General features: G+C 36.8%; 1 protein-coding gene across 1 annotated transcript in view; it reads left to right on the top strand.

Annotated features, from left to right (window-relative positions):
* Window positions 1–9332, top strand: part of LOC142030257 (adhesion G protein-coupled receptor A3-like) — a 289857-nt gene extending 280525 nt beyond the window's left edge. Inside the window, exons 18-19 of the mRNA XM_075026136.1 lie at window positions 2721–2816; window positions 6018–9332. Of these exons, the coding sequence (XP_074882237.1) occupies window positions 2721–2816; window positions 6018–7239 (1318 nt within the window). The 3' untranslated portion in view covers window positions 7240–9332. The remainder of the gene's footprint in view (window positions 1–2720; window positions 2817–6017) is intronic.
* The last annotated feature ends 2869 nt before the right edge of the window (window positions 9333–12201 follow it).

Genomic DNA, 12201 nt, shown 5'->3' with positions numbered 1-12201 from the left:
CATAGCTATTTATTATCTGCATTTTCTTCACTTTTTATTAATTCCCTATCAATTCTACTTCAGTGATCCTAATTGTTTCATCTGGGTGAAAAAGAAGAAATTGATAAAAACTAATGATTGCATAGAAACTAATGTTTCAAAAGACTGGTCTAAATTTCTTAATTTTAAGTGTACTTCCTCACAACTAACATGTATATGGATCTTCTTGAACAATGTTTCTTCTTTTTGGTGACTTTCCAGTGTGGTCTTTTCTTCTTTATATACTATTTAAAGTATCCATGAGCTCACACAAATGGGCAAGAGTATGTCCTTCTGCTCTTGCAATTTAACTTCAATTTCTTTGATTATATTTTCTGTTTGTTCTATTTTAACCCCATTCCTCTCTTGCTGACTTTTCTTCTATTTGGCAGACTTTTTTTCCCTTCACCTTTTAAGAATCCCAAACCCACCAATGAAGAATCATTTGTATACACTGTCATTTTCTATTTGCTATTTTACTGGGTTTTTTTCCAATGAGACAGGGCAGGCAGTGTGCTGTGCTGGATATCAGTACGGTGCACCTCAGGTACGCTGAAACCATTTGACTTCACCTTATGTCATTTCTAGAATGTATTTTCTTAGCAATGAGCCAGGACAGGAATTTGGCTAGATTTTGCCACATTTCTTAAGCACTGTACAGCTAAGGGCTTCCAGAACATCTGATGCTACTGTTGTAGTGTTCAGCAGCCTGCTGAAAGTGTGAGATATGAAGTAGATTATCTAACACCCAAATACTGGCTTGTCTGAGACTTTAGATAAGGATATGATTTAAATGTATGTATCCAATCTGTAAAAAGTGGTGGCACTGCAAAAAATGAAATTATAGGCTGCATTGTAGGTAAATTCTATGGTGTAATCACTTCAGATGAGTTTGAAGTGCAGTTTCCTATACTTGCTTCTGTATTCCTGTTTTTCTGCTCCTTACTATTTCTTACATAATTTGGGATTAACTTTTCTATGCCTCATTGCTTACCCTAGTCACTTCCTGAATTTCAAAAATGTCACTGAACATGTCTTTGTTAAAAGTAATAATAAGCTATGAAGCTAGCTTATTCAACATGCTCAAGTCAAAAGATATGTACAATCATTAAACTGCAGGGAATGAGTGGATTTTGTAAGGAGGCAGCTTGTTCATTGGAATTTGTTGAGCTCTACAGAATAAGCCAAGTTTGAAGAAAAAATAGATACTTACTGACTTCGAAGTTATAAAATCTGAACGGCTTTTTGATAAATGTGGAGGATGATTTTCTCTGCTCTGTTTACAGCTTAGACCATTAGGACAAAGATTGACTGTAAATGTTAACATGAAATTTTCTGAGGCCTGGCCTCTAATTCTGCTTTGAAAGGAGGTGGGGGAAAGAGGTTAAGAAATGCCAACACTAATTCTGGGTTTGATTTACTATAACTCTGTTTCTATAAAAATCCTGCCTTGCAATGACTGTGAAATTTCCCAATATTTGTAACACAGTATAGAAAACTAGTGGCCAGATTCTGGTCAGAATGTGTCCCACACATTACTAGGTTCCTCTTAGTCCTGATGATCAACATAATAGCAGTGATTGGGAAGCGTCAGTGGCTTGAAAGGAAACTAACTTTGTCTTTTACCTGTTATCACTGAGCAGCATTCCCTCCAGCTGTAACCTCACTGCACAAGTCTGGTGCTCTCCACCTCAGAGACCGCAGTGGTGGAAGTGCTGTGTTCCCTGCATAATTTTGTGTTTTGCTTATATAAATGGAAAATGTGATGATGGTTTATTTTGCTGAATTTGGACATAGGAATGCAGGACACCAACTTCAGTGAGACATCCCCTAGGACTTCAATGTAGCCTAATGATAGTACATTGGGATGACTGCTGCTTCCAAGTAGTTCAGTGGCATTTAACTGGTTAAAAGGGTGTGAATCTATGTGCTTTCAGTCTTCAAATAGAAGTCTTTACAGAAAGATTAATGCTTCGGTTAACACTCTCCTGGATATTTATGAGATCTTGCTGAAGTCTTAGAGGGCCTCACATTTTAATGCATTTGCAAGGCTGGCTATTGAATGAGTGAAGAAAAGTGTGGTATATGCAAAGGGATGTTTAATCCTTCTGATTTCTCCAGATTGCTCCTCTGTGCAGAAAAAAAAAACCCAAACATTTTGTCAAGTAGACTGCCTCTTTTCTCTTTGCCTAACTGAACTCCGTTTCTTTTGTCATCCAGGAGTTAGGAAAATGTTTCTGTGATTTCTCTGAATTTCCCTGGGAATATTTTCAGGTTAAAGTGAATACAGCTGCTTTGTCTGAATATTTTTAATTTATAATGCTTACATATTTAATAACTATTAAATATACGTATCTAGGTGAGTGGAATAACTTTATTTGGGATGTAGGTTCTTTCATTAGACAAGGTTTTGTTCTTCATGTGACTGCAACAGTAACTACCTTTACTAAAGACATAAGTCAAGAGATTGTTAAAAGTGGGTCCATATAAATATTAAATATTAAGCTTTCTGCTGTTTGTTTCATAAAGTACAGTGTTTATTGTGACAATACTTCATTCTTTGCTTTTCTGGTTTTAGGGACATGTTTAATGTTTCAGCAATATTGTATACTCAAGATACTTCAAGAAGGTACAATTATTTTAAAAGCAGCATTTGACTACAAGTCAGGCAAATTAAAACATCAGTTATTATCTCTCAACAGATTTTACCTGATTAGTGGTGGAGTTCCTTTTATTATATGTGGGATTACAGCAGCAACCAATATCAATAATTATGGGATTGAAGGCAATGCACCATAGTAAGTATAAACTATTATCATAAAACTTTAAGGAAAACATACTCTTTTTCTTATGCCTATAAATGTAATTGACTTCATAAAGGGTAAAGACCTGCCATTTGGGATGACATTTATTTTGAAATTTTATTAATTAATAGCTATGGCAGAGCAATGTCTTAATCTGGGGCTCGCTGCTTCACCTCTATCAATTTGACTCCATTACGGTCAATAGAATCACTTTTCATTTACAGAATTACTCCTCATTTACGTCCAAATAAGTGAAAGGATATTAAAAATACCTAATAGATAGCATATTTAATGGAGCTACTAATGAATTAAATACTTTCAATTCATTCTCTACCTTGAATTGATAACCTTCAGGTGACTTATTTAAAGTAATTTACAAATAATTATGTGGAAAAAGGACAAGTAAAAATCCTTCCTCTGCCTTCTCTACCCCCACCCCTCCCTGAAAAAACAATTATTTTGGATTTTCACCACCTGGAAATGTTCATCACAACATCTTGCAATCCTGACATAGCCCTCTAGTGTACTAGTGTATTAGTGTTCAGTATACCTCCACAAGCTGTCCGGGCATCACATTGTTATTAATTCTTGACATGAAACATGAGATATCAATAAAGTACAATAAGCCTTTCCATAAAAGTGTAGCAGAAAATGAATCAGAAGGCAAAGTTAAATACATTCTGTGTAAATGATCAGCATGGCAATGACTGGCACACTAGTGGATATATTAGTACTCTGCCAGCACTAGTACTCTGGAGGACATCATTCTTAGTTACTGCTTTGAGTATCTATTGTAATACATTTGAAACTAGGTATGTTCTGGGTAAGAAAAATAGAAACAAAGGAGAATGGTTTGTAAGTGAGCATTTGACTCCTTAAAGGCATTTTTATAGGTAATTGAAATTTAAATTCTGGTAATAAATTAGTACATACCATGGCTAACTGTTTGCTCTGCCTAGGGCCCAACTCACATTCATATATTCAAACTTATCTAATTAGACACTTACAATCAACAGTATATTAAAAGACTCAATTATTTATGTTCATAAATGTGAGACATTTTTCATTTTGGCACAGTTACAGAGGTTATACTTCTTTAATCATGTTAATTATAGCCAATCAATACCTGGTACCACCGTCTGTACAGAAAACAAGGCACAGGTGAGGGATGGTTATAAGACTGAGTAAAAAGACAGCTTCTAATTCAACAACAGCATAGTGAGTTATATGCCTTATTCATTTTTAATGGTATTAGTAGAGTAAATGTAGATGCACAAATTTGAACTTTTTTTTTTTTATGGAACTCATTTTTTAAGTGATCCACAATGAGATTCCACTTGAAATAAGAGCATCCCAAGAGACTGTTCCACTGGGGAGCATTCCATTCTCCACTTCACATCAAATATGCAGCATTCAAATGTACTTCAAGTATTCATGTAGCTTTGTGCTCTCTGCTTATCCAATTAAATATAGGTGGTAACTTACCTATCTTTTCACAAGATATCTTTCAGGGAATCTTTTCATGTGTATATCTGACAGCAAAATATATACTCCTTGAAGTGTCTCTAAGTTCATTAATAAAAGTGTGCATGTTTTTGTTTTAGGTTCAGATTTTAAAAATTTGAAGTTGTTAGTCTGCAGTTTCTTGTGATAAATACCCAGTGGGACTACCTCTTTTTAGCTGAGAGGTTCTCAGCCTGGGAGAAAAATTCATTCTGCCCTTTTTATAGTAAGTTGTAGATGATTCCTGGCTTGACAAGAATGTGATACCAGAAGGTTCCTCGCTGTAGTGGAGGGACTGCAACCAATCACACATGCCTAAATGAATATGAAGTGTCACACAGCGTCACTTTTAGAGCTGGAATGGATCATGACAGATCACCTGGTCTTTCTGACCCAGTGGGAAATTAGCTATATCCAAACCATTCCTGACAGTTATTTATCTGAGGTGCCTTAAATGCTCTGATAATGGATAGACCCACTTTATTCCAACAGCTTATTATCCTAATTGTCCTAACAGCTAGGAAACTTTTTGAAAAATCTAATTTAAATCTTTCTTGCTGCAGTTTAAGCCCATTACTTCTTGTCCTAGTCCAACAGATAAGGAAAGTAACTTATTCCTCTTTCCAGAAACCCATGTAATATTTAGAGTATAAGAACCTAATAACAGCTGTACTAGCTTATACAGCCCTGTCTGTCTGTGGCTAAAAGCAGATCACAGGGAAGAGTAAAAACTAAGCAAGTATTCCTTCTCCCCCTGACCCAAGTTCTCCCAGTTTCCATCTGGGATTTCATTAGCCAGAAGTGTTTTCTTCCCCCATGTTTATTTGATTAGATCATTCATCCTCAGGACAGTCCTGTTAGACTGCTACTAAATTATGCAGCTGACTGAGGCTTATTCAGCTCATACTGGCCTGTGAACTACTTTAAGCTGCTCTAAAACAGTTATGGTTATATTATTTAAAGCCTAGCAAATAACGATCAATGCTACAATATTATGCTACCAGTGTATCACAGAGAGACCATCAGTTTCCTTAATTTTTCTGAGGACATTCAAATTGGTGTAAATTAACTCCCAGGAATTTCAGAAACAGTGCAGAATTCAGAAATGGCCTGTATCTTTTGGGTCTGCTCACTGCAGAAAGTGGTGACTCTTCAACTGGAAGTCTTTTTCAGCCTCTCTTATTACTCAGGCTCTTCTCTACTTTGGCAACAAGAAAATTCTGTAAGAACAATCTTCAGGCTTAAGAGTTTGTATCAATGTTCATTAATACAAACCATTGAAATCTGTACATTCCTATTGCTCACACAGATTGCATAAACTATGCCTCATTTGCTTTTTAATCAAAGTATTAGCACTGACATTTTTAATAGTAGAAAAAAGGCTTGACATAAATGGCCTTATACTTCACTGCAATTCAAGTTTCTAAACTGACCAACATTTCTTGGAATTTTCAGCTTTAATATCCTGTAAATTATACTAGACATTTTATTCTATTAAAAAATATGAAAGTGATACCTCAGCTTAATTGATACCAAAGACACACTCCCTTCCTCCACAACAAACATCTGAACTTCTGAGACACTGTTGGGTCCTACAAGTTAGTCAGAAAGCCCAGTTTCACATCAGTCAGTTGTCCATGGTATCTAATGTGCACTATAAAATGTTCTTGACTCTTTTTTTGTTGTTTTCAGTTGCTGGATGGCATGGGAGCCTAGTCTCGGTGCTTTTTATGGGCCAGTAGCATTCATTGTGCTAGTCACCTGTGTTTACTTTCTCTGCACATATGTGCAACTGAAGCGCCATCCTGAACGCAAGTATGAGTTAAAGGAAAAGACAGAAGATCCGCAGAGAATGCCAAGTACTGAGGTGGGCCATGGTCATATTACAGACTCTGTGTCCGTTCCCCAGGCAACCTGCTCCATGATTTCTTCTTCCTTATTGGAAAATGAGCATTCATTTAAGGCTCAGCTTCGAGCCGCAGCATTCACTTTGTTCCTGTTTACTGCCACTTGGACCTTTGGAGCACTTGCAGTATCTCAAGGTCATTTCTTGGATATGATATTTAGCTGTCTTTACGGAGCCTTCTGTGTGACCTTGGGGCTTTTCATCCTGATCCATCACTGTGCGAAGCGAGATGATGTGTGGCATTGCTGGTGGTCCTGTTGCCCATCTAGAAGAAACACCTATTCTGTCCAAGTTAATGTGCGCCCCAAGGTTAATGTCAATGGTGACACTCAAGTTCACGCACCTTGTCTTCAGGAATCGCCATGTCCCAACAAATCAGGTGTGTTTAATCATCCAGCGGCTAGCCACTGCAAACTTACCAACCTACAAGCAGTTCAAAATCACGTTAACTGCCTTTCGCCTGTGACACCATGTTGTGCAAAAATGCACTGTGATCAGCTACTTGATGATGAAGCTCACATTCATGTCCACAGCGAGGGAACCTTCAGACCCAATATGCACATTCATAGATGTCTGAAAAGCAGAACTAAGCCACGTTACTTCAGTCGGCATAGATCTGCAGGTGAAAGAGAATACGCCTATCACATTCCTTCGAGTATTGATGGCAGCATCCACAGCTCACATACAGACAGTCCCCACAGTACGCACGATAGCCAGTCAGGTCACAGACGGGCCTGCTGCTCAAAAAGTGATCCATATCCTACTGTCAACCAGCCCGAAAGTAGCGACGCAAGTACTGTAATATATAGTTGTGCTAAAATGCCAGAAAGTGACACTGTGCACCATCCAGCTCATTTTGAAATGCACCCACGGACACAGTCATTGCCATTTAATACGACGAATCACAATGGAATTCTCAAGGGAAACGTGCATGAAGCCATGATATACAGCTCAGATAGTACAGGAAATATCAAAACTGGCCCTTGGAAAAATGAAACTACTGTGTAGTTCATGGGCCATCATAATGTGTTTTTTCCCCTAAACCATTGTTATCTTTGTTTTTATTCCAAACTAAATAAGATGACATATTTGTGTAGCTCAATAGGAAATTGTACAGCTTTTCCATCTTTATTTCCATTTTCTTAATAAGAGTCTAAAAGAGAGAGATAGTGACAGTTTTAAAGTGAAGTTATTTTTAAAAGAAAGTTATAAAATTATTCTGAAAGATAATTAGACAATGAAGTCTAGACAATGGAATGAGAGGCAATATCCTTTTGTTACACAGAACATTTCTTTAGAAAGAAATCATTTTCATTCATTGTTTTCACTTTTGTTCTGTAGTAACTTCAGACACTTTTTATAAACATATCAGCATCTTAAACTTTTACTTATTTATTTTTGTAGCAAAATATTATTACTGTGACATGGATTTTAATCAGAAGTGACTACGGTAGAAATGATAAACAGGATTTTATAAAATTACAGCTTTTTAGATCTACAAAAGTGATACTGCCTCTAAAGATCTTCTGTAGCATAAGACCTGTAAAGTCGTGTAATGTACAGTCTCTGTTCTGTCCTTTTTCTTGTTGGAGAGAAGTGCTAGGTAATGTCTCTGTTACATCTATGGTGCTGTATTGGTTGTATTTTGCATGACATATGTCAGGATATACCATTTGCTGTTTTCTAGTGTTACACGTGTTTAAAAAAGAACAAAAAAAAGTGTTGTACAAGGCTGTGAAAAACCCTATTGATATTAATCTAGAGCATTATAAATCTACAGAAAAAAAAATCACTCTGCACTAGTTTAAGTGGCACAATCCTTTGTATAAGGTTATATGATAGCTTTGATAAGGGTCCACTCTAATGTCTTTACAGAGCATGCACTACTCATTGTATGTGACACTGTGCGGTGTAATAGCAATTGTCTCAACAAGTTTTACACTTCTTTGTAAAGTATGCCTTTTGAACAAATCTGTAAGCTGTTTCACAATCTTTCCACATCTGTTAAGGTAGAGCAGTTTTATCATTAACTCTTTGAGGACTACAGTTATTTTCTTAAAGTAGCTTATTCTAGTTCAGAGACACTGTATATATGATGCTGTCTGTTTAGTTACATGATCAACGTAGTCCAGAGTTGTCAGGAAAGAGAAAGTTCAGTCATTTTCCAAAAACACACCTTCTTAGAGTCCATCTATTAATTTCAACACTTGCTTTCTGAAAACCCATTTCCTCCCCTAGCAAATTTCAGATTGTCTTCATCCTTTAATGCAAATTTGACCTTCAGAGAAGTTCTTTATGTTCATGATTTCTGCTGAATTGTAGGGCATTCCAGGGTCAGTACCATTCTCTATTAACAAGGCTCTTGGCAAGAAATTTTTTCATGTTTCCATGAACATCTGGACACAAAGCATCAACTCACAGTACAGAACTGCATCATAATTATCCCTATATGAAATAAAAGTGCTTTTTTTCAAATAGGAAGGGTGCAGAGTAATAATAGATCACAGAAAGTGAATAGGAGCATAGAGCTGTGAGAAAAATGTCTACAGTGGAACGTGAGCAGTACATCCATAAATAAGAGAAAAAGCACAATTCTGTATGGCCACATGAGAAAGTTTGCTGTTGTGTCTTAACACAGACTTATGTAATTGCTACATTGCTGCAGAGCAGAAATAGAAAATTCCTGTGAGAGATCATCAGTCTGTGATTCTGTGTATATGTTGCAGAAATCTTCACATACTTCAGCCCATTATTTTTCTGTTATTAGCAGTTTATTAGTCTCTACCTTTTTTTTTTAATATGTAGGAATGCATTTCCTAATAGTGTACATAAAGATGACAATTATAATTGTTAGAATGTTATAAAAACTTGTAAGTCAGATGAATGTGTTCTGCAGTGTTGCAGGTGGGAATTAGTACTCAAAGGGTTAATGCTCAGTATCTGAGTGCAAGAAATCTTGTTTTTCTGTATTTTTGTAAATTTGAAATATATATTGTAAACTCCAGCAGTGCAATGTATCCATCTCAGATCGTGTATTTTTAAAAGGTGAGCAAGAAGAATGCACTAGGTGGTTGTCAAGTTTTAAGCCAATATACAACAGTTTCATGACTGCTTCTTTAGCTAATACAAAAAAAAAAAAAAAAAAAAAAAAAGCCTGAGCTTTATTATGTATATGCTGTATATGCTTGAACTGTCTCTAAACTAAAATATAGTATTTTTCTTTGTTTGCATAATGAAATATTTTCTGTTTAAAAATTATTTTCTTTTAATATTACTTTCACTCATTCCATATAGACAGTGAGCCCTAAACAAGCATAGACATAATGTGAAATACCACTTCTCTGTGTCTCAGCACTATGTATATGTATATTCTGTAATCGCAAAATCCTAGGAGGTCTGTAGACCATTATGCAAAATATTCCACACACACAGCCAAGTGAAATACTCACTCTGCAAGAACCCACTCCATGAGCTTCTTTATTCAGCTTGTGTTCTAATCACCTCTGTTATTTTGTCTGAGAGGCCAGTTCCACCTTCGTAATGGCTTACAAAGAAGTAAATAGGTGCTGCTTTCCACAGAATATCTTATGTGATAAAACTCTCTGGAATTTAAACATAAAATATTAAAACACTTTTCTTATTGTGTTAAAAATTAATTTAGTGAATATTTCTGGGCTAATTTGGAAAAGATGTGTTATGCAATAATCTGTTTGCATATTATTTTTTCAGAAAATATATAGTATAACTACAGAGTAGGAGAACATGATATTAAATAAATATAAAAATGTTTTTTAACATCAAATTTGACCAAAATGCTTTTTGTGCTTTTGACTTTTTTTTCCTTAAGATAAATGAGATAATTTCAATGCTTTGGGAGTCTGGCTTTGTTTTATTGTGGGGTTTTGGTCAATTATAGTCAGCGAACCATTACTACTTTACCTGATTTTCTTTCCTATAAAAATAAAGTCAATGAAATAAGTGGAGTATAAGAGATATATTGTCCTAGTAAATTCCTCATGGACATACAATGTAACATTTCAAAGTCAGCATTAGTTTTGGTGATTCACTGATGACATAAAAATGACTGAACAGACTTTTAATGTTCGCTTTCTGTCTGAGATTAAGCAAGAGAAATTTCATCCAAAAAAGATAATTTTTGGAGAATGATGCAATCAACAGAAATCTGAAGGGTTGTTATTACACTACTACCAGGATAAAAATATGCTCTGATGCTGCAGTGTTCTTCTCTGCCAATTCCAGTTTTCATGACCAAATTTCAGATCACGTAAGTGACTCCATTTTAAGTCACATAGACTGTTTACAGGAAGAATTCCTACCCAGCCTCTCTATATAAAGAGTTTTGGTGTAAAAATAAAGCATACGTTTTTGCACATTATGCCTGATCATATGTGTTGTTCCCAAAAAGTCTGTTGGTTGTGTCTGCACTAATATGACTGAGCAATCACTGTCAGTGGCTGTAAACACATGTTCTCCTCCACCACACAGCTGCCTGCCAGCTACCCTGTGGGCACCCTATCCAGATGTTAACCCACCAAAGGAGCCTTCACTGCACATCTAAAGCATTCTTGCTGTCTAAACCAAAAGCAAGTCTGTGCTTAAAGCAAGGTCGAGGCCACCTGTGGTAGACAACATAGGCAACTGGGCAGCCTCTGCTCAAGCACTAAGGGCTGAAGGCAGATAAACCTAATGCAAGTGGCTTTAAGCAGCATAACTCCTCCTCCCTCCAGCTCTCTGCCAAAACTACCTGCCTAGTAGGTCTGCTGCATACAGACATCTGTCAAATCAACAGAAACCCAGGCAAAATTAGTCAGCTTACCTAAAATTCCTGGTTAGCTGAAATGAGTGTGAAACAGCACAGTGGAGTGAATGATCAGAAAAGCCCAGGTTGGAGGAAACCTTTTTGGATGTTGTGTCACAAAGCTGCTTCAGGTTCATCATGTGTGGGGACATGTGTCTAGGCATCCTGGATGCCCCAAAGATCTGAAATTGCTCTTCTGCAGACACTTTTAAGACTTACAAAGCTGACTGTGACTCCACAAATTTGGAGGTAGCTTCCACTGTAAATTATATGCCTTTTTACAATGGAGAGATTGTCTGACAGAGGAGGCTTGTCCATTTGACTATTTGGGAAAAAGAAAACTGCTATCAGCATCATGCCAGTAACCTTCTTAACATAGAATCTTCTTTGCATGGAAACAGAAAAAAGGAAGGTGGGTATGGTTCTCTGTAAAGGAGACCACCTGTACTCTCACTGAGTTTTTGTTGCCTATGACAAGAAATGTCAGGCTGATGAAGACATTAGCAGCTCAGCAGCTTCCTTACCAGAACATAAATTCAAGTTCCTGTACCAGCATCCTCCAGTTCAGAAAGAAGCTGTAGGAGGCAGCTGGATGAATCAGGATCCATCAGCTGGGTTTAAAGGCTGGCTGGCTGACTTCAGTCAAGCAATTTCATTAGTAAGTTGGTGCTCTAGGCAGCTTTTGCTTGCTTAGTTAACCCTACAGAGAAGGGAGCTTTTGGTTTGGTTGGTTGTTTTCTTTGCTGTGCCCAGTTGACCATTTTTTAATTAACAACTGAATTGCTAAGAAGAAAACTTATTCTACAAATTACCTTGACTATATAAACCATGGCTTTTTGTTCCCTCTTACTAGGTCTGTGAAGGTGCAAGTGAATCCCTATTCCCTTATCCTACCAGTCTATTACCTGAGTTTTTCAGGTGCCAAACAAGCAAGCATCAGTGAATTCAGGACAGTATTATAGGGCTCACTTCTCTGCAAGGAGGGTTGAAATTTGATCTGCAAGATCTAGAGCAGCTCAACCTCAAACATCCTGCCTTAAGGTCGGGCAGCTGGCCATGCCTGAGAGGTAAGGGGGGTTTTGTAAACATGGTGTCTGTATACCCCATAGGTACTACTGTCTCTTTACATTTTGATCTGTTTGAATTCTGTA

Source organism: Buteo buteo, chromosome 4 (genome assembly GCF_964188355.1).
Source record: "Buteo buteo chromosome 4, bButBut1.hap1.1, whole genome shotgun sequence".
Classification (NCBI taxonomy): Eukaryota; Metazoa; Chordata; class Aves; order Accipitriformes; family Accipitridae; genus Buteo; species Buteo buteo.
This window is presented reverse-complemented; position numbering and strand designations above follow the sequence as displayed.